The sequence below is a fragment of the Camelus dromedarius genome, chromosome 3 (genome assembly GCF_036321535.1).
Source record: "Camelus dromedarius isolate mCamDro1 chromosome 3, mCamDro1.pat, whole genome shotgun sequence".
Taxonomy (NCBI): Eukaryota; Metazoa; Chordata; class Mammalia; order Artiodactyla; family Camelidae; genus Camelus; species Camelus dromedarius.
The window spans coordinates 114,089,987-114,111,605 of record NC_087438.1 but is presented as its reverse complement, the minus strand read 5'-3'; the positions used below and the strand labels follow the sequence as shown (position 1 = coordinate 114,111,605).

Below are 21,619 nucleotides of genomic sequence, written 5' to 3'. Positions count from 1 at the left end.
CGCCCAACGTGGGGCTCGAACCCACGACCCTGAGATTAAGAGTCTCATGCTCTACCGACTGAGCTAGCCGGGCGGGGTGGAAGTAAGAGTTTCCAATTTTTCTCTTAATCTTACTCCACTTTTGAAGTTGGCATTTACCTGAGACAGGATCGGACCACTAAAGGGTGCTTGGCAACCTGGGAGACTGATCTGCCCATTGTGCTCGACTGATCGTGCTCGACTAACCGTCCCTTTGACTTACGTCCGTTTTCTGCTTGCCCTATTCTGCCAGCGTCCTAGCCCTTTTGGTCTCTGGGAAAACGCATGGGGCAAAGTGGAATGAAAACATGCCATCCACACGCTCACTCTGATTTTTCAGTCCTAAGTTTAAAGGTACCGTCAGGAGCTTGGCTTGGAGTGAGTGGGAGCTGCCGCCGACCTCTCCCAACCCGTACAAACTCCAGGCTTTGCGGATTTTCCCTAGGGCTCTGGAAACACCGCGCATTTCTTAACTTGTGACAGAAAAAAGAAAAATACGAACGCGTGACCCACGCTGGAGATGCCGGGGATCGAACCCGGGGCCTCATACATGCAAAGCATGCGCTCTACCACTGAGCTACATCCCCACTTGTTTTGCTTTTCTTCCCCATGCTGCCTTAGTCGGTTATTGGCCTTGGGCGCGGGGTAGACGGTCTGTATCCGCTCGCCGTGACACCCCAGAGACTGCAAGTCTGGCGGATAGCGCTGCAAGCTGTTCCAGGGTCCTCTACTGACACCAGGCGAGCGGACCTCCACCGACGGACGCCCTGGAGGAGCACAGGGCCGGGAAAAATACTTGGAGGCAGAGGTGGAAAAAGAAGGGAAAGTCATCCAGCACGATGCCCAAATATGAACTGTGAACCGAAAAAAGAAAGACTGGGTGCAGGATGCTACGTTTAATAATAAAAAAAAAGGGAGAATGTGGTAAAATATTTAATATTTGTATAAAATAATTCAGAATTTCAAAGTTCATTGCTGGAGATTGGAAGGGGACTGGGGCGTAGGCGAAGGGCAGACCTTTCACTGTGAATTGCCCTATCTATCTGAATTTTGAGCCACGTTTAAGTCAATTCAATCGAAGAAAAGTTCACCCCGCGCTATTATACGTACTAAGAACTGCTCTTAGAAAAATTGAGGTCTAACCGTGAACTTAACTGACATAGTCCATTCCCTCGAACAGCTTACATTCCAGTGGAAGAATAGTGCTCGAGAGAAATAGAGCCGGTGTTCAGGGGGAGAATGTAGTAATCTGGAGGATTTGAGAAGAGGGCCCTGATCTAACTTAACATTTTAACAGAATTGTTCTCAAAGCTGGATGGAGAAGGTAGGGCAGGGGATCGGGATAGAAGGAGAGAGAACTGTTGCGATCACCAGATTGTAGGAGATGATGCAGTGGAAGGGGTAAGAGAATGAGATGTTGAGGACTAGGGGTGGGGCCTGCAAATTATTTCCCTGTTTTTTTTCACTCTTACGTTTTTAATGCTGAGGTTAATAACATGAAGACAATGAAAGAGACGGCTTTAAGGAATATTAATATCCCACGAAGTTATTTAATGTTTTTATTCCATCAGGCAAGTTGGTTTTGACTAATTAAATCTGTCGTTTTTGGTCAGCTAAGTAACTTTTTCTGGCCTGGGTTTGCTTGTCCTGAAAGGCGCTGAGAAAGGGTGTCAGGAAGGAGGAAGCATCAGAGGAGAGGGAAGGTGAAGCCTGAGAAGGGGCCTTCACCTTTGGGTTACGATCGCTATGGTCACTAGTGACCTTGACAAGAGCGGTTTCTGAGGAGGTTGGGAAGAAAACCTGCCCGAGTGTCCTTCAGAGGGAATGAGGAGAGAGGGCACGGAAGCAAATAATACTGGCAGCTCTGGACGGCGGCTGGTAGAGATGAGCTGGAGAAACAATAGAGGACTGGGTTTGGGGCGGGGGTGGGTAACACCGAATAAAGTGGGGAAATTGATTGCAAATGCTTGCTTGCTTGCTTAAAAAACAAAAATAAAGAATAAACAAGGAGGAGTGAGAAGAGGACAGGTGGATACAATGCCACGATTTGGGGTGGCGCTTGGGAGGCAATAGCCAGTTTCCAGACTCCAAATTTAGCTGAGCAGCCAGCAAACCTGCGCTCTGGGAACCTGACACTGTGGTCCGGATGCCAGGCCCTCGGGCCGGCTGTGCCTGGTCCGCGGCGGGCGGCAACTGAGAGTGGCCCCCAGGTGGGCGTGTGCATCCACCTGTCCCGGCCCGTTTCCCACGGCTGACCGTGTCAGACTGGGGCGGCCTAGGCAAGGCTTGCGTCAAGGCCGAGCGAAGGGAGAGACGGAGAGAAGGCGCCGCGGGACCGAGGAGGCCGCGGGCCGAGGCGGGGGACTGAGGGGTCCAGAGCGGGAACGCAGGGCACTGGCCAGCACTTAGATTCCCTCGTCCTGTGCCGCCCGGCCTGCCATTAACACGCAGCCTCCCCTCCCGTTTTCCAGCCCGGCCCACCCTCAGCTCAAGTCTCAGCCAGCCGGCGTCGGCCCCGCCCTTCCTCTCCGAGTGGGCGCTCGGAGAACCGCCCCGGCCGCTGCGTTCCGTGCCGTGTGCTGTGGGATCAGGTGGCCTCCCTGGCGCCGCCAGACCTGGGTGCCGCGAGGGCGCGCATGGCGGCGGTGGGTCCGCGGACCGGCCCAGGCGCTGGGGCCGAGGCGCTGGCGCTGGCGGCAGAGCTGCAGGGCGAGGCGACCTGCTCCATCTGCCTGGAGCTCTTCCGCGAGCCGGTGTCCGTCGAGTGCGGTCACAGCTTCTGCCGCGCCTGCATCGCGCGATGCTGGGAGCGCCCCGGCGTGGGGGCCACCTCCGCGTCCCGCACGCTGCCCTTCTCGCTGCCCTGCCCGCAGTGTCGCGAGCCCGCGCGCCCGGGCCAGCTGCGGCCCAACCGGCAGCTGGCCGCGGTGGCCACACTGCTGCGGCGCTTCAGCCTGCCAGCGGCCGCGCCCGGGGAGCGCGGGGCTCCGGAGGCGGTGGCGGCCGGGTGCGCGCAGCACGGCGAACCGCTCAAGCTCTACTGCCAGGACGACGGCCGTGCCATTTGCGTGGTGTGCGACCGCGCCCGCGAGCACCGCGCGCACGCCGTGTTGCCGCTCGACGAGGCCGTGCAGGAGGCCAAGGTAAGGGCCGAGCCCACCCCTGCAGGTCCCCGGGACCCCCCAGTTCTGCATTCCCGTGCACACACTGTAGACGACCGGCGGGCGAGCAGGAAGGCCCAGGCGAACCCCTGCTTCTTTTCTCCGATCCCGTGCTGCTCGGCATTGGCTCCGGGACTGAGCCGCAGCTCTCCCTGTCAACCCCAAACCACCAATACCACACTCCCACCCTTCTCGCGTTTGGGCCCCTTCTGCACGGTCTGCGCGATGCCCCCACGGATTTGGAGATTTTTTGTTGTTGTTGGTCTCTGGCTTCTAGCGGCGTCTCCGTCACACCCACGCATTCGCCACCCCCACTCTTAGCCCCTTCCCTGGGCGTGGCTCTGTTCGACGTTCTCACCCCCTGGGACCGAGCGGGACGACCTTCCCAAGAGGTCGGGGTAACGGGGTGGGTGGCTCCTGGGTGAGCAGAGCACCGAGAGCCATCTGGGTTGTGTCAACGCTGTCGATTCTGGGCGCTTCCCTTTCCTGCCAACTTGCTGGGTGTGCGAGGAGGCCTGGGGTACACAGCTTCTAGTCTTTCTTTGCTCTTACGTTGCTCCAGCCCTCCCACCCAGAGGGCTTTCTGATGGTAGTGAGGAGAGCAAAGAGAGGACCAGGCAGGTTAGGCTGCTAGGGGGCTTGCATTTCAGCGTGGATTGTGCACAGATGGTCTTGAGGACGTGAGACCCTGGGCCCTTTCGAGTCACCCTGCAGTTGCCCTGTTCCCCTATATACAGCAATGGCTATATCCATTGCCACATCCAGAGAGAGCTTCAGCCCTGCCTCCTCCTCCCCAGTGAACAGGGCCTTCCCTTTCTCCTGGGTGTCTCCAGGAAGGCACATATCGGGGTTTCCAGAATCCTCTTCCCAAAACGCTTCCCTTCTCACCCTCCCGCAGGAACTCCTGGAGTCCAGGCTGAAGGTCTTGAAGAAGGATCTGGATGACTATGAGGTGTTTCGTTCCACCGAAGAGAAGGAGAGCAAGGAGCTCCTGGTGAGCAGGGCAATCCCCAGGTTGGCCCCTCCTGGGCGACAGCAAAGGGTCACTCATCACCCTGGCTCTATGTGTGTGCTTTTGGAGTGTGTGCCTGTGGAACAGCAGAAGTGGATTTTAGAAATATAATGGAATGCATATTATATAGGATGACTATGTAATATTATATAATCAGGGCTTTGGGGAGTGCTGAAATAATTGTTTTAGAACAGCTGGCTTAAACTGGAACTGTCCCAGTGAATCAGGATGTATAGTCCTCCCAGTAATACATAACACCCCAGTTAGGGTCTGTGGAGCATCTTGCAACTGAACACATTAATGTTTCAGAGGAGAAATATAAATATATCCGTATTAAGTGGGAACAAAAAATAAACAGCCTCGTGTCAGTCTAGGGCATATTTAACCATCAAAGGAGTTACGAAAAACTTTTTTCATTTTTAGAATTTTTGAAATTTTGCAACTGAGGCTAGGGAAGAGGGGGAATGGAGGTGAAGAAGGGGATGGCAGAGCTGCTCCCCATTCAGCAGAGGGCAGGAGGTTTGGAGACCGGTTTTCAGGAGCCCATTGTGCCCAGCACCCCCTGATGGCTTGGGGTGGTATTTTGTCTTCCTTGAAGTGGAAGGGGAAAGTGAAATTGGGTTCATTTTGGTTAAGGCGGGCAAACGTGGGTCACTGTCATTTCCTACCTCAAAAATTCAGTTCCCAGCTCAATAAATAGATGTAAGAGAATGAAAGAATCCACTAGGGCCTGTTAGGGCAGGGCTATTCAGTTCTGGAATTAGAAAATGGAGGGAGAGAAACCTGAGGACCACCCCCCACCACCACCACTGTTAAGAAGAGGAGTGGGGAGAAGGGGAGGACTCTGAGTTCAGATGTCCCAGAGTCCTTTCCTGACCCTGAGCTTCACCTGGTACTCCTGCATCCCATGCACATCTCAGGCCTTCCTGCCTGGTCATTCACTTCCCTCCACAAGCTCACCTCTCACCCCTCCAGACGTCCATCTGCTGGAAAAAGGAGTAAGTGTATGACATGTTGTACACCCATGACCCAGAGGGCCTTCCACAGCTTAAGTAGCTTCATGGTCTCTGACCCCACACCCCATGACATTCCTAGCACTTTCTACTCTTTCCTCTACCAGCACATCACCCACCCAGCCACCTCCCCACACCCCATTCTTTATAATTATAAAATACCTGCTTAATGAAACAACTATTGCTGCTGTGGTAACAAGGAGAATGAATCTTTTTTAAACTTCTATTTGGCAGGGGTGGAAGGAGGTCATTAAGGTCTACTTACTTATTATTAGTTTAGGTCTTTTTTTTTCTTAAATGGAGGTACTGGGAATTGAACCCAGGACCTTGTGAGTGCTAAGCATGTGCGCTACCATTTGAGCTACACTCTCTCATTTGAGAATGTGCTTTCCATTTAGAGGGGGTCGTTCTCAACTGGTGGCATTTTTGGCCCCCAGGGGACATTTGGCAATGTCTGGAGATATTTCTCGTTGTCAACACTGGGGCAGGGGTGCTACTGGTGTTTACTGGCAGAGGTGAGGGTGCTGCTTAAACATCCTGCAATGCACAGGATGGTCGCATACAACAAAGAATTATCTGGCCCCAAATATCAATAGCGCCGAGGTTGGAAACCCTGATTTAGAGTATTTTGGCAAATACTGTTCCACTTGTGTTACTTCCTTGAGAGGCCATATGCTGTAGTTGTTAGAAGTTCAGACTCTGGGGTCAGACTCCTTGGATTAGAATCCTGGCTTCCCAGGGGCTTAAGGGGGTGGGAAGGGATAAATTGGGAATTTGAAATTTGCATGTCTTGGGGAGTGATGGACAAGTTAGCTATTTGATTGTGGTGGTGGTTTCATGGGTGTACACATCTAGCAAAATTCATCAAATTGTACATCTGAAATATGTGTAGTTTACCGTACAGGAATCATACCACAATAAAGGTGTTAAAAAAAAAATGCTGGCTTCCCGCTTCCTGGTGGTACACCTCTCTGTCTTTGTCTCCTCATCTGTAAAATAGGATGAGAGCGGTACCTACATCATTGGGTTGTTGTCAGCATTGAGGGAGTTAACACCTGTAAAGTGCCCTGTGCCGCTGCTGCCTGCTTGCCCAGCTTCCTGAAGAATGGAGAGCAGTGGCCTGAACCCAGGTCTCTTGACTTGTAATAGGCAAAAAAGCAATAGATTATTGCAAGTTTGCTGCAGGGATGACAGGGGCTTGTCAGGCAGATTACTGAACAAACACTAATTGGAGGCGATTCATTTTTGGCTGGTTTAAGATGACACTTATAGGAGAACTGAAACTCTAATTAAGTCTTAGTTTGGTGACATGGGGCTTGGCATAAGCAACTCCACTTTGGGCCTGTTGCCTTGTTTTGTTTTTAACACAACGTAAATGTGTTTGGGGAAGTAAAAGTGACCGTAGTTTAATTCTTACAGTGACTGCAGGAGCTACTAATGCATCCCTCCCACTTTTCAAATGAGGAAACTGCAGCCTTGGGTGGGTCCAGGGTGAGTTTGAAGTTGCCCTAAGTTGGTGGGAGAGCCCAGATCTGAAGAGACACATGGGTGCATCTGTGACAGGGGAAGGGAAAAAAGCACACATTGAGGCTGCTGTGTGCTCAGAATTGGGATCTGAAACTTAGAGTGTGGGCATGGTGGACATGTGTGGGTGAGTCTCTGAGCCCTGAGCAGTGAGGGGGCTGGAACCTTGCCCTGGGTCCTGTCCACATATGGTGTCTCAATGGCCCCATCCTCTCCCCCCTTTCCCTTCTCCTCCTGGGACAGAAGCAGATGGCAGCCGAGCGAGAGAAGGTGGGGGCGGAGTTCCAGGCTCTGCGGGCCTTCCTGGTGGAGCAGGAGGGCCGGCTCCTGGGCCGCCTGGAGGAGCTGTCCCGGGAGGTGACGCAGAAGCAGAATGAGAACCTGGCCCAGCTCGGGAGCGAGATCGCCCAGCTCTCCAAGCTCAGCAGCCAGATCCAGGAGACAACTTGCAAGCCCGACCTTGACTTTCTCCAGGTGAGTCTGGCTCAGCCAGAGGTATGAGTCATTTATCCTAAGACATCAAGAATGGAACGAGAACAGAGTCATACCCCTATGAGTTTAGTAGAATCCCACAATCTGGAGCCAAAGGGGACTGGAAAGAGGAGCCCAGATTTTCCTGCGGTTAGAGGCCTAAGGAGATGTGATAAAACTTTCTTAACCATGATCCACATAATGTATCTTAATCAATGTATTCTATTTTTGTCACACACCTGTGACAATAAATAAACTTCTCAAGTCACAAATGGGTTAAGAATGGTCATTTAAAAGACACTGGTCTGAGTGACCAGTTGTTGCCTTAAGGGCTGTCACTTGTCTTGGGTGATGCTGAAAGCAGAGGCAACGCTGGGTCCTAGCACTTGGCTCCCGTGATGACGATTCTATGATGACGGGAGCATTTGCAGAGGTGTGGGCAGGGCTGAGGGGGTCTACCTTGTTGATGAGACATTGAGTGGCCAGCCACATCGGGAAGCCATTGCCACCTGGGGCCCCTGCAGGCAGTGGTGGGAGGTGGGGTAGTGATACCCCTGCTTCTTGCTTGTTTCTCTGGAAGCAGGGCAAGGGGCCAATTTTATTTTCTCAAAGGTGAATAGAGGTTACCCAGGGCTGATTTAGTTTTCTCTCATCTTTCTTTCCAGGAATTCAAAACCACACTAAGCAGGTGAGTGGACCTAACAATTCCCTGGGCCTCTGGCTCTTCTTTTCCACTGAGCTCTCTCTCTTCATTCCCCACCTCTGACCTCTCACCTCCTGGTCCCCACCCCCTACTGCTTTACCTGGCTACCTTCTGAGGCAAACGTTTGCTGCCTGGCCGTGGGTATTCCAGCACAAGGTCAAGCTCTCCTTTTCCACATCTCCCCACCCAGACAACCTCACTGTCCTAACTGTCACAGCCCAGTGGGAGCGGGACCTTGTTTGTGAGCCTTCCTCAGGGTCCTTGTCCCGCAGATGCAGCAATGTGCCTGCCCCCAAGCCAACCACAGTCTCTTCGGAGATGAAGAATAAAGTCTGGAATGTTTCCCTCAAGACCTTTGTCTTAAAGGGGCTGCTCAAGAAATTCAAAGGTAGGGGCCTGTGTGGGGGGCTGGGCCATGCAGTGCTGGTGGTGGCGGTGTGTTTCTGGTGGGTTGGGGTCCGGAGGATGTGCCTTTCCAGAAGCTGTGTGATAAAACAGTGACAAGGGTGTGTCAAAGGCCAGATTGACCCGGGCAGGTCTTGGCGACTAATTTATTTAGAAACCCCACCTCTACCCCAGGGCATGAAGCTTCCCCTGGGGACAGATGGATAGAGGGGCACTGGGGGCAGAAAGGGGGATGAGGAAGGAGAACTCAGCTCAGAATGGCTCCAGGCAGAAGAGGGCGAGGTGGGAGAGAAAGAGCAAGAATACTGGCCTCTCCCCATTGCCATGCTTGGCTCAGCGCCTGCCCGTCAACTCAAGGGATCTGGGGAGTGAGTGAGCCAGCGGGGAGCTGGTGCCACTGTCATTGCCAGAGAGAAGTCTCCCATGTCATTCATGCACATGCTGCTTTGTTTCTCCTTCTCAGAAGATCTCCGGGGAGAGCTGGAGAAAGAGGAAAAAGGTAGGATGGTTATTGTAGTGAGTATCTGTCACTTGGCCGCATAGAGATCCGCTCCCCTCCAGTGACTGTCTCCCTGGGTTCTGGGCGTGGTTGGTTCCTTCTGCCCATCCACCTCAGCAGCGCTGCCATCTGCTGCCCTTTCTCCCTCATCCTCCCAATTCGGATCCCCTGAGGCCACAGTGAGGCCTCTAGGCTTAGAAGCTCTGGGTCGGTCGGGAGCAGGAGTGCCCTGCACGTTGGGGTATTTAGATGAGGGGGGAGGGCTTGTCGGTCACCTGGACCAGCCTCTCTTCCCTGTCCCCACTCCCAGACAGATGGAGACCTCTCCTGGGGACAGGGGTTGTGTGCAGGGGTCAGGGGAAGCAGGAGGGGACTGAAGACAGGAAGGGAGGTGGTTCTTAGCGAGCGTGAGATCCAAGTGGAGGAGGAGTCGGGAGGGGAGAGCACATATTCCTGACGCTGATGGCTGAGCTAAATCAGACTTCACCTGGGAAGAATCTAAACCAATTGAGTCAGACTACATCCCTCCTCTGCCCAGAACTGTGCGACAGCCCCCCTCCCCCTTACTCAGTAAAGGCTGGAGTCCTCACTGTGGTCTTCAAGGCCCCACAGGATCTGGCCTCACTGCACACTTTTCCCCTAGTTCACTCTGTGCAGCCACACACCCTCCTTGCTGTTCCTGGAATGCACCAAGCACATACCTACCTCAGGGCCTTTGCACTGCACTGGCTATGCCTGGGGCTGGAACATCCTTCCCCTAGACAGCCACATGTCTGGTTCCCTCGTCTCCTTTATGTCTTTTCTCAAAGGTACCTTTTCAGTGAGGCCTTCCCTGGACCCTCTAGTTGAAACTGCAGTCTGCTCTCCTGATTCCTCTATCATTTTTTGTCTCTCCTCCCTCTCCCCTGAGGAAGGAAGCTACAGGAGGGCAGGGATACTCCACTGTGGGATTCTCAGGGCTTTGAACAGACCCGGAACATAGTAGTACGTACAACAAGTGTGCATATTTTAACTATCTATTATGGAAAAGTTCAAACATACACTAAAGTATGGAGGAGAGCGTATCAAGTATTAGGTACCCATCACCTTTAGCAATTGCTGACTCTCGCTAGTATTTTTCATAAACACCCCTCCCCACTTCTGCCCACTGGATTATTTTGGAGCAAATCACAGATAACTGTCATTTCCATAAATATCTCAGTATGTTGTCTCCAAAGAGAGAGACTTTTTTCTTTTAAAAAACCGTAAACACAAAACCATCATCATAAGTAAAAACTTAGTGATTCCTTCCAGTATCTAGTGTCCAAAATCCAATTGTCTTTTCAGTTGCATTTGTCGATCTGTTTGAATCACGATCCAACTCAGGGCCATTAAATGTATTTGTTTGATTTCAACACGTACTTGTTGAACGGGGGTGGGGAGGGTGGGGGGGTTGGGGGGATCAATAACAGGGGGGCGGGAGCTGTGCGAGGAGCTTGCTTGGGACATCTCTCTGTGTCTCTCCACCCCCCCCACCCCGCCCCCCTACAGTGGAGCTGACCTTGGACCCGGACACGGCCAACCCCCGGCTCATCCTCTCTCTGGATCTTAAGAGCGTGCGTCTTGGACAGCGGGCCCAGGACCTGCCCAGCCACCCGCGCCGCTTCGACACCAACACTCGGGTCCTGGCGTCGTGTGGCTTCTCGTCCGGGCGGCACCACTGGGAGGTGGAAGTGGGCTCCAAGGATGGCTGGGCCTTCGGGGTGGCCCGGGAGAGCGTGCGCCGCAAGGGCCTCACGCCCTTCACCCCCGAGGAGGGCGTCTGGGCGCTGCAGCTCAACAGCGGGCAGTACTGGGCGGTGACCAGCCCCGAGCGGACGCCCCTCAGCTGTGGGCACCTGTCCCGCGTGCGGGTGGCCCTGGACCTGGAGGTGGGGGCCGTGTCCTTCTACGCCGCAGAGGACATGCGTCACATCTACACCTTCCGCGTCAACTTCCAAGAGCGCGTGTTTCCCCTTTTCTCTGTCTGCTCCACAGGCACCTACTTGCGAATCTGGCCTTGAGGGGGGCGTTGCCTGGCCTGCCAGTGGGTGACCTCCTCCTAGTCCTGGCTGCCTGTGGGTAGGATGTGGTCCTCTGATGGAGCCTCCTGGTCACTTTGGGTCTGCCCTCCAGACTCTTGCCCCAGGCTGCTTTTAGAAGGGCTTCTGCAGACCACAACATCAAAGACCTGAGAGTGGGCGGCTGGGGAAAGGGCTCCGAGGTCAATAGAGCAGAAGAGATGCCTTGGACCCTCCAGGCCTGTCCTCTGCCTGTCCTAGGCCTGTAGATTTGGCCTGAGCAGTGAGGAGGCGGAGGTGAATAAGGACAGGAGCCCAGCTCCTGACACAGGTGCTTCCTATCACTGCCCCAGCTCAGCAAGGCCTCTGGCTCCATGATCTACCTACGCTCACTTTTGGAAATCTCGACTTGGGCAGCTGGGAAGGTCCCCTGGAAACGTGGTGGGTGCCTGGCTTCCATTCTCTGCATGCATGACTCAGCGAGGAAAGGTGACTTCTGCTACAGAATCACTGAGCCAAGAGGATCATTTCAGAAGTTTGTTGAACAACAGCAAGCCCTGGTTCTGTGCTGTCCTCAGTTACAAGGATGCAGGTTCCTGCCGGGCCAGCCAGGTTCATGATCACGTCTGCTTTGCCTTCTTGTCACCTGCCAGCTCTGGCTTCAGAGACCTGGATCTGGCTGGCCTGTTGAAGTCTACTCAGGGAGAAGCACTGTACTCCCAGCTTAGAGGAGAGTCTGGGCCAGAACTGGAAGGAGATCCTTGATCTGTACATGAGGGAAGAGCCCAGGACAGCAGCATATATGCATTGCTACCGTCCAACACCCCTTAGCTTGGTGACATGTACATCCTTGGCCACAGTGACAGCCTCATGTTCTCACGTTTGCCTAAACCCTTTTCAAGTGCCAAAGTACAGTCTCCCTTGGGTAAGGAGACCAAAGATTCTGGAGTTTTGAAACACAAGACAGCAATTATAATTTTACAGAAGCAACTAACACCAGCATGGAAATGTAGGGGGCACAGGCATGCCCCTGACCGACCCTTCCTGGAGCTTCCCAAATGTATGCCAACAGCAGAGGACCTTGGTGCCAAGGACTGCTCAGCCCTGTGCCTTGGTGGGTGTTATTCCCTTGGCTAATTGTTCCCCAGCTTCTATATGGCTGGGCTTTTGGGAGGGTAGAGATGGGCTGTTCCCTTCTTAGTGGTCCCAGGAGAGGGGGATGGGGAGATGCAAATACAGACTGTGAGCTCATTTCTAGGGTGCCTTGGCTCATTCTTAACTCCCTCAGTCTGAATGGAGGAACACAATTATGAGCAAGGGTTTCTGCCAGATGGTGAGTATGTGTGTTTATGCATGTGAGGACTGTGCAAGTGAGTTTACATCTCGGACTTCAGGGATGGGGGCGGGGGGAACGTGGATTTTGGAGAGGGCAATTAGGAGCACACACATAGGTTTAGGTGCAAACAGACCTACATCAGTATGGTCATAACCTATTATTGATTTGTTGTAAAATACTAGCCACCCCATATTTAGGTGAGGGACAAATGTTTCCTTCTCCCACTACCTGGCTACCCAGCTATATGAAAGCCAGTCTCAGACTTAATTCTGTCCCGCACAGATTGTTTAGATGGACATGTTGACATGCAGGGACAGTGATCATCCAACAGTCTGGTCTGCAAGCATCATGGAGTTTCCGTGGTCTGTCCCTGAGATGCTTCAAGCACACTTTGCATACGAGGGTCTTAGGGGCTCGGGACAGGAACATTTAATCATCCAGCCTACAGCAGCATTCCAGAAGGTGAATCCTTTGTTTTGCTCATACATGGAGAGTGGCTCTCGAACATTGTAGCCAATCCACGTATCTGAATATCACTGATTTCCACAAGGAAAATCCATTTCTAACATTCATTTACTAATTAAATTGCCGGATATTATCATCAAGCCCCAATGTTATCTGGGCTTATATGGCTTTTGGATTGAGTATCACAATTCCCATTATATCATCTAACAACCGCGCTGAAATACTGCAACACATCACAGGTCACAGAAGGTAGGGTGACTGGTGAGGTGCCTCGTGGGTCAGGTCTGGGCACTGCAGGGGTGGCTGTCTGTGTGTATATTTTCAGCTTTTGTGTTGTTAATGTGACTGTGTGTCTATCAGAGTTTGTAGAATGACTACGTAGATATCCATATATCTGAAGAGATGTAACAACAGTTACATAACAACTCCATGTGGACTGTGAGAGATTACTCTTCGTCACCAGGGTGGTGCAGTGACTTAGGATGTCACAAGGATGACTTAGGTGTGAGAGTATGCCTGCATGTGTGATTTTTCCTCTCATCCTTTGACCATCATAAGATCTCTGGGCCTCTGAGAGCAACGGCTGGCCTAACTCTAGTCCTCTTGACTCCACCCCTTAACTGGTCTTAGATCCTCCTGAGCTGCTGAGACAGAAGAACCCACATCCCTGACACCAGACTGTCACACCGCTCCTCAGCATCCAGACTGGAGGTCACCAGGGACCTTTCTATGGCCTGGTGACCCAGTGACCTAAGTCATCTGGCTTTGCAAGGACCAAAGGGCAGGTTGGGCCACCGGACCAAGGTCCACCAACTACTGCTGCCACTTTCTCACCTTTGCCAGGCTAGAGCTCCCGTTCCCTCACCTGGATTCTCCATCTCTCTCCCTGCCCTTTACCTCGTGGGTCCTTTTGGGGGCCCTGACGGAGCCAGCTCCCCCAAAGTCCAAGACAGGTCCTAAAGGCTGCCTTTTCCTAATTTGCTTCAAGTTGCGGTAGGGGCCAGGAGCTTCCAGTCCCGATCCAGTCCTTCTGATTTCCTCCCCATCCTCCACCAACCTTTCCCTCCTGATCTCCACCTGCCCATCTTACCAGCTCAGATCTGGATTCCTCTCAGGACAGGCCTATTGACACCCGTCCTCTAACCCCTCCCTCAGTGCCCTGACCTCGGACCCCTACTCTCGTACGCAGTAAGCGGCGGACCCCTCCCTCCGAGTCTTCGCCCGGACCCCGCTCCATCCCCGGGGCCCTCCACCGACTCCGCCTATCGGAGGCCCGGCCCCCGCCCGCGGCGCCCCCGCCGTCACCCGATCGCTCACAGCCTCTGCCCGTCCGCGCGCGCAGCTCCCGCCTTCTCTTCGCCGGGCTCTTTCCCAGGATTTGTAGCTCAGCTTACGGCGCTGACACTTACTGACGCCGCAAGTGAGGCAGCGGCAGCCGGACACAGCTCACAGTTGCCCGGGGACGTCGACCCACCTTTCGCCGCTTAGCTCCTCCTTGTGATGGTCTGCGGCTGCGCGGCAACGTTAGTAGCATTAATTGCTCCTGCGCAGAGAAGATTCTCGCAGCTGGCTCCATAGCTCAGGGGTTAGAGCACTGGTCTTGTAAACCAGGGGTCGCGAGTTCAAATCTCGCTGGGGCCTGCCACTATTTTCCGCCTACTTTTTCTACCCTTTTCCGAAGGGTGGAGGAACTGAAGATGCCCGCGACAAGACGAATTTCTGTCATTCTGAAAGGCCAGACACTGGCGGAGCTCCGCACTTTTGCCCCTCAAGTGCCGGCCACCTATTGGCCCTTCTCTCCCGTGGCCTAATCTGTAGAAGGCCAGACCCGCTACGACCTCGGTCTTGTGCGATCACCGGCTCCACGCGCCTTCTTCCCCGCGGTCCCTTTCTCGCTTCCTTTTGCGCGCCCTCTCTGCGAGTTCGTGGCAGAACTTTCCGTTCCCTTACCTGTTGCTCCACTTGGACCAGGGCTGATCTCTAATTCTTTCCTCTTTGTTGCGTGGGGACCACCTATGAACGGCCTTCCTCCCCTCGGACCCTGGGAATCTACTATTTTAGTCCGGAGTAGGGCTATGTTTAAGCCCCCGCGTAGCTCGCCATTGGTTCCCGCAATGGCTTCTGTAGTGGGGTGGCCTTCCAATAGGGTAGGCACATAAGAGTTGAAGAATCCCGGGAGTCTGGGATGCGCAAGGGCCGCAAATCCATTCGGGTCTTGACGCAAAGTTTGGCTTTTTGGATGGGAGCGGGGTTGGGTGAGGGAGGGGAGCGCATCCCTCCCCTGCCACGAACCCCACCCACCTCATTCACCTCTCCCGGACGTCTACCCAGTTTCCCGCGAGTGTTTTTCTCTCCTCTGATGTACCTGGCCCGGGTTCTATTTCGAGCCCTGATCCAAGCTAGACTGCTGCTCGGAGTCAGTCCTGAAGTGGGATGGCCACTCGCTCAGGGCTTTTCTGAAGGTCCTCTGCCTCTGCCTAGGCCGCCTGGATGGGTCGTGCCCTCGAAGGCCACGGAGGGAGGGCGACCTCCTGCAGGCCAGGTTCTGCTTATGCGGCAGCACCCCCATTGTTCGTTAAGGATTTAGGCTCATTTTGTACACTTGATTTCTGTTAACAGCATAAATGAATCAATCGGAAGGGTAGCATATGTTAGTTGGTTTGTTTGTTTAAAAGGAAAACTAAATAGTTGTTTAAAAAAACACAGTGGAAGCGAATGTGACAAAGTTATGGTCTTTAGGTTCAGGTGTCATGGATGTGGACACTTGTTTGCCCTTTTCTTTGTATAATTCCATAGAGAAGAGACGCGAATGCTTACAACACGGAGGCCGTAGTGACCCAAAGGAAGCCAAGGACGCTCAGCTGCCGTGAGCAGAGGGGAGCCCACCTAACGCTGAGGGTGCCCTGGAGGAGGTGGAGACAACACTAGGTGGGGATGGGATTCATTAGCATCGTGGTCTCCAAGGAAGAGGCCGAGAGAAGGAGCAGCGAGTGGAGAGGTCAGCGCAGCGGCCTGAGCAAGACTGCGGAGAGTGCCAATGGAAAAAATAGCACTTTTCCTTGGAGTCGGTTAACCACCGTTCGTCTCCCACGATGTTTTGTAACAGCCACCTGGGTAGGGAATTTCTCTTCCGGTGGCACAAAAATAAACCTTTGGGTCAGCTCTGAGTGGATTTTCGTGAATTCCTAAAGCAGGGAATCAGAATCACTTTTTTTATTCTTTAAATTACTAAATAACCCAGTGGAACTGCAGGAGGAAAGCGCTCGCCCGGCCCAGGCCTCTGGTTCTCTGGGCGGGGGACTGTTCTGGGGCGATTCCAAGAGAACGCAGCGAGGGCGGGGAGCCAGGACGCGCGGTGTGGGCGCCGCGTGTGCGCGCGCGTGCACTGTGATCTTCGCGGGCGGCGCACGAACTACCGCGGTCGGTCACCATTGGGGGAGCCGGCTTCCTGGTTATCTCATTTCTGCTTCTTATTTCTCACTTCCCTACGTTTTATGAACATTTTGCAAATAAGTATATGTTGTTTCTTTATTTTCGTAAAACGATAAAGAGAAGCCCCCGTCTCGTTACCAGGCGCCCCACAGGAAAGGACTACGAGGGTTTCATTTCGTTTGTTGCGGCTCGGAACCTAGTCCATACCGCGTCCCCTCCAAGCCTAGGGCCCAGTTCTCTCAAGGAGCCCTCCGGCTCTCCCGGCTTCTGCTCCCTGCCCCTGGGCCTCCAGACTTGCGCCTTATTTGGGCTCCCTCGAGAAAGGGGGAGTTCTAAAACGAAGGGATGTCCTGGCCTGCTGCCCGAGTAGCCTTAGCAATGAGGCCCTCGTTCGGATTCCAGATCTCAGAGGGGTCAAGTGATACCGAGCATTAACGCTGAGCGAGCTACTTACGGCTGAGAGTTCACAGAGGGCGCCAATATGTGTCGAACAGGGATAGGTTGGGCGTGGGAAACTCGGAAATCCGGGAGGTGCTTTGAATATGCCAGAAATAAAGATTCACTTTTTCAGCAATTAAGCAATTCTATGTAGATTCATATCTGGAGCTAAAATTACGAGTTCTTCCACGGAGTGGCTCGTTGGTCTAGGGGTATGATTCTCGCTTTGGGTGCGAGAGGTCCCGGGTTCAAATCCCGGACGAGCCCACTTTTCCTTTTTCCTCGTCTACCTCCTAATTAAATTTATTGTTCCGTGGACCGTTTTTGTCCTGGATGGGAAGTTGACCTCACCAAGGGTTCCGGAAGAGCTGTGGATCTGAAAGAAGAGCAGGTAGCAGGGTGAGTAAGCCGCCTCAGAACCGGAGATCGCCGGTGGGAGATTGGGTGCAGAGCCTCTTGCGAGTGTTTCCACTTGTCTGGGTCATGGCATCATCCTTTAACGTTCATAAAACTGTATCTATTGTACCTACAAGAGGTTTTCCCAGCAATCAATAGCATTATGCAGGGTCTACCCCTCGTGGGTTTCCGTAGTGTAGTGGTTATCACGTTCGCCTAACACGCGAAAGGTCCCCGGTTCGAAACCGGGCGGAAACAAGCTTTCCTTTATAGTTCCCTTTTCTTACTATTTGAATATTATAATTTTGAAGTTGGTCCACCAGTGTAGACTGTAACCCACCCCGCTTGCTGTCAACAATATGGGCGCGCACGGAGTTGGGGTATTTCATAGCCGCATGCTGGTAAAGGGAGTCGCACATCCGGAGAAACGTAGTCCGCAGGTGGGCCTCCAATTCACATACTACTTTTGTACAAATCGCATGCTGTGTGGAAAAAAGTGCAACGTATCGCCACACCCTGGCAGCGGTGGGATTCGAACCCACGCCCCCGAAGAGACTGGAGCCTTAATCCAGCGCCTTGGACCGCTCGGCCACGCTACCTTACTTGGAGAATGCTGGCGTGCCTTTGGCTGTCATTTTTCAATTCAGGCAACATCCACTGGGTCCTGAGGAAAACCGAATGTTGGGATGGGCCTACAGGTCAGCACAGAAACCAAACTTCAACCAACAGAATTAGCTTGGCCACAGCCACAGGCGTGGAATCTGTGCTGTACGAACGCTTTGACAAAAGAGAATTCGCCAAGCGCAGACCTCACACAACGGTTTTTGGAAGGATGCTCAAGAAGTCACCCGGACCATTCACCTTTGGGGAGTGGGCGTGGATGCAGAGTAAGCTTTCTACACGATTGCTTGTTTGTTTAACTATGAGCGTGTGTTGTTTTTACAAATTAAAGGAAGGGGAAATCCTGCACTGCCTTTCCCAGTTCCTTTTCTTTAAACCTGTTACATTTTTTGGCAGAAACACTGACACATTCAGAAGTGGCTCTTTAGTGACCACGTTGGTCACAATCTCAGAGGCCTCCATCCATGCAGCTCTGTTGCCTGAAGTTTCCACCCTTGAAACAAATGTTTCAGCTGGAAGTTTCAGGTCTTGACAAAACACGCTTGATTGCACACTCTACAGACACCCTCTTACCCCCACCCGCCTAATTATAAAAATCCATTTCTTAAAAAAAATAGCAAAATCCAAGAGAAAAATATATAGAAAAAAATTCCCCCGCAAACCCCAAACTGAGATAACCATCACTATTTGGTGAACTAATCTCCAGTTGGTTTTCTGTTGATTTTTACCTGCACCAGTGAGTCTATACATTTATTTGTGATCTTGCTATAGAAATAGATTTGAATCTCGCTTAAAAAAATTATCTCGAATGTCGTGTATAACCAATAACAAGCTTAATTAGAGGAGGAGACGGAAACTTCAGATACTAAGGTGGATTTTGGAACACGTTTAAAACCTTTAAGAGTTGACATGAGTGTTCATAAAGTCTTTTTTAGATGTAGGGCTTTCCTTTTAGTTGACAATTTTCACTCACCGATTCTTATTAAGGTCAAAGTCTTTTGCCTGTAAAGTTAAATGAAAAACAGAGAGAGAGAGAGTAAAACAAAATTTCTTTAGTGTATAAGGATGTTAGATGTTTGACTTTTAAAAATTGTCAAGACAATTAATTTTCTTTGAATTATAGATCACAGTAGCTTTCTAGGTGATCAAGATAGAAGTACAAGCAAATTCTCAGATGCTCCTGGAAACACATTTTAAGATACAGCTCACAAGATATGTATTTCTTTTGGGGAATGGTTATCCTTTGGGGATACTGAAGAATACTCAATTTATCTTACACTAAAATTTAGCCTTTGATCACTGTGGCTGGGATAGATCATAAAGTGGAATCGCCAAGGTTTTCTGGATGCACTGTTATTCGAAATAACTCAAAGACATCTTGTGTCCTCAATCAGACGAGTTATTTCCTTTTTCTCATATAATTAATATAGTGGGCTCTTGTAATGGTGTTTCAGGACGTTCTTGAAAACAGGTTTCAACAATACTAAGATCCTTTTTCTTTAACAATTTTCTTCCTTTTTCATGAGGAAGTCACTGCCTTACTCTATTCTGCAAGATCAAGTGTTTCACTGACAGAACTGTTCGGAATGAACTCAAGAGACTGGAATCTGGGGTCTCTCCTCAAGTACTTTCCTCCTCTTTTAGCATCATTTAACTACTCTCTATCAATAGTCTAATTGCAACCGAGTTCTTCAGTCAGACGATTGACAACCATAAGTGGGGGAAAAAAAGCTCTTTGATAAAAGCCAACTGCTCAAACGAGGTCTTCTCATGATGCATCTGAAACCCGCCATCCAGAGCTGCTTCTCTAGTGCTGGAGGTTCTCAGAAACACCTTGTCGGATTCTTCAAGGGCTGCTGATGCTCTGTACCTGTACCACTCAGCTGCTCCTCTTCTAGATAGTCGTGGTCATCCTCCCAGTCATTAAATTCCTCGCCATCTTCCCCCACTCCTGAAGTCATGGCCGGCCTCCTCCTCTTCCACTGGCCCTTCCTGGTAGGGCTGTGGCGGGGCTCAGGTGTGGGGGTTCAGGGATGGCTCCCGGTTCCCGCTGCCTGCCTCCAAGAGAGGAGGGCAGTCAGTACCAGAGAAGAATACACTGCATCCCGGTAGATCTATTCCTGGTGCTTATGTTACCGAGTCCAATCTCATTTTGCTCATCACAGGACAGGCCAACAAATCCGGAGACGAGGTGCTGGGGCAAGGAATAGCGACTTTATTCCGAAAGCCGGCAGACAGAGAAGATGGCAGACTAATGTCTTGGAGAACCATCTTCTCCAAGTCAGAATTAAGGAGAGCGGGTATGCTTGGTTGTTGCAAACTTCTTGGTGTAGGCATTCTTTGTTGGCGGAATCCTTTGTTCTTGCAGCTGTCCACGTGCACCAGATCATGATGCCCCTGTAAACCTCCAATATAACAAATGCTATTTTCTATTCTGCAACTTGTTATCTTTATAGGAGTGCAAAAGTGTTCCTATCCGTAAAGGTCAGAGCCTTGAGAATAGGCTGTCTATTTCAGGCTAAAGGCAACATTCTTTTACAAAAGGTGCAGAGCTGGCAAGACTAAGCCTAGACTACAGGCCACAGGGTTAAAGCCAAAGGAACAACAGATCTAATATGGAGTCAGATTTGTTCTTTTCTATTATTACATATAGACAGCGTATAGGCTGTCTCAGAAGGCCAGAGAGGCCACGAGGCATGGGGGAGTGGGTGTGTAAAGTTAAAGTAGATACACATTACATAGACAGAGTGTGGGCCATCTCAAAAGGCAAGGGACAGGCAGAGAGAGAGAGAGACAGAGAGACAGAGACAGAGACAGAGAGCCCTGAGATGCCTGCTTTTTAGTCTCTATGGGCTGGGTAGCTTCATATGCTAACAAGTGGGAAGATTATTCCTCCTGCTTTGGGGAAGGGGCTGGGATTCCCAGGAACTGCGCCATCACCCACTTTTTGACCTTTTATGGTCAGCCTTGAAACTGTCCTGGCACCAGTGGGAGTGCCATTTAGCATGCGATTGTATTACAGTGAGCATAGATTGGAGCTCAAGGGCTACTGGGAGTTGAATCTCCCACTATCTTGGCGATAATTGCTGTGTCATTCTTTTAATGGCTATGTCCTGCCCTCTTTCCTCTTGTCTCAACTTTATTACTTCATCTAGATAGCTGTGGGTCAGCATTGGTCTCTTTCTTTCCTTCCGCCTCTACCTTCTGTCCATCCATCAACAAACCTGTGGAAGTTCCCTACAAAGAATGCCAAGAGTGCCCACCACCAGCCTCTTGTATTGTCTGGGGCTGCTCAGGCCTGCCTCCAATCCTATTTGCTCACCGATTTTAATTTGGGAAAGTTCAGACGTGAAAATATAGTATTACAATGAACCTGACATACCCATCCCCCAGCTTCAGCAGTTTTAAATTTTTGGTCACTTCTGTGTTCTCTCCACCTTTCTTCTCCTGATTATTTCAAGCAAATCCCAGTTATCATATCATTTCATCTATGCCTATTTCAGTCCAAACCTCTAAAAGATAATTTTTAAAAGACATCACAATAACATTACTACACCAAAAAAAACTAGCAATAATTCCTTAATATGACCAACTGTCACATATGAACATTTCCCTGTCTTATAATTTTTTAAAACAAGTTTGTATGAATTAGCGGTGAAAAGAATTCTTTACATTGTATTAGGTTAATCTGTCTCCTGTGTCTTCATCTAGTGTTTTTTTCCCTCCCTCTCTCTGTCTCTCTTTTCTTGCAATTTATCATAGGAACCTGGTCCTTTGTCTCATACATATTTCCTACAATCTGGATTTTACGTCTCTGTGAAGTCATCTTTTTAGAACACATATGGGTCCTGGTGCCTCCTGTTGTAAATCCTTTAATGAGTCCATATTTGACTTGGAAAGGAGGCTGAACTGTGGTGTTCGAGGTCCTGCCTGCTCTCTGATACCACCTTTTACGCTTTGCCCCAGCTTTCAACCTGGAGGCCTGTACCTCCTAGAACAAGGCAAAGATCTTTCTGTTTGCTGTTTTCTGTACCTGGAAAACCCTTCCTTTTTGCCTTTTGGATTCCTCTGCCCCAGAGGGTACCT

The 21,619-nt window shown here is 51.3% G+C and overlaps 1 protein-coding gene, 1 long non-coding RNA gene and 6 other non-coding genes across 9 annotated transcripts; 4 read left to right on the top strand and 4 right to left on the bottom strand.

The window, feature by feature from the left end:
* TRNAK-CUU (transfer RNA lysine (anticodon CUU)) lies at nucleotides 1-73 on the bottom strand. The gene has a single exon. It is a non-coding gene; the product is annotated as a tRNA-Lys (tRNA).
* Nucleotides 74-533: 460 nt separating this feature from the next.
* Nucleotides 534-605, bottom strand: TRNAA-UGC (transfer RNA alanine (anticodon UGC)). Its single transcript has one exon. It is a non-coding gene; the product is annotated as a tRNA-Ala (tRNA).
* A 1,951-nt stretch (nucleotides 606-2,556) lies between these two features.
* Nucleotides 2,557-12,096, top strand: TRIM7 (tripartite motif containing 7). Of its 2 annotated transcripts, none has more exons than XM_010997891.3 (7): nucleotides 2,557-3,161; nucleotides 4,078-4,173; nucleotides 6,972-7,202; nucleotides 7,865-7,887; nucleotides 8,175-8,290; nucleotides 8,771-8,806; nucleotides 10,337-12,096. In XM_010997891.3, the coding sequence occupies exons 1-7, from the start codon at nucleotides 2,655-2,657 to the stop codon at nucleotides 10,846-10,848; spliced, it is 1,521 nt and encodes a 506-aa protein (XP_010996193.1). In that variant the 5' UTR covers nucleotides 2,557-2,654; the 3' UTR covers nucleotides 10,849-12,096. The 2 variants fall into 2 exon arrangements, with proteins under 2 accessions (XP_010996193.1, XP_031305314.1); XM_031449454.2 differs by lacking the exon at nucleotides 2,557-3,161 and adding an exon at nucleotides 6,624-6,695 and having other exon boundaries at nucleotides 4,076-4,173.
* Nucleotides 8,412-14,147, bottom strand: LOC105104209 (uncharacterized). The gene is made up of 2 exons (XR_004135979.2): nucleotides 13,964-14,147; nucleotides 8,412-8,787 (listed from the first exon to the last, which is right to left on the bottom strand). It is a non-coding gene; the product is annotated as an uncharacterized LOC105104209 (long non-coding RNA).
* A 67-nt stretch (nucleotides 14,148-14,214) lies between these two features.
* TRNAT-UGU (transfer RNA threonine (anticodon UGU)) lies at nucleotides 14,215-14,287 on the top strand. Its single transcript has one exon. It is a non-coding gene; the product is annotated as a tRNA-Thr (tRNA).
* Nucleotides 14,288-16,711: 2,424 nt separating this feature from the next.
* Nucleotides 16,712-16,783, top strand: TRNAP-UGG (transfer RNA proline (anticodon UGG)). Its single transcript has one exon. It is a non-coding gene; the product is annotated as a tRNA-Pro (tRNA).
* A 314-nt stretch (nucleotides 16,784-17,097) lies between these two features.
* TRNAV-AAC (transfer RNA valine (anticodon AAC)) lies at nucleotides 17,098-17,170 on the top strand. Its single transcript has one exon. It is a non-coding gene; the product is annotated as a tRNA-Val (tRNA).
* A 259-nt stretch (nucleotides 17,171-17,429) lies between these two features.
* On the bottom strand, nucleotides 17,430-17,511 carry TRNAL-AAG (transfer RNA leucine (anticodon AAG)). Its single transcript has one exon. It is a non-coding gene; the product is annotated as a tRNA-Leu (tRNA).
* Nucleotides 17,512-21,619: the final 4,108 nt, after the last annotated feature.

What these genes read in the sequence shown, in the direction of transcription:
- TRIM7 (XM_010997891.3), top strand. Translation starts at nt 2,655, where the DNA reads ATGGCGGCGGTGGGTCCGCGGACCGGCCCAGGCGCTGGGGCCGAGGCG. An exon ending in CCGACCTTGACTTTCTCCAG is followed by an intron (nt 7,203 to 7,864) that starts GTGAGTCTGGCT and finishes CTTTCTTTCCAG; the next exon opens with GAATTCAAAACCACACTAAG. An exon ending in GCTGGAGAAAGAGGAAAAAG is followed by an intron (nt 8,807 to 10,336) that starts GTAGGATGGTTA and finishes GCCCCCCTACAG; the next exon opens with TGGAGCTGACCTTGGACCCG.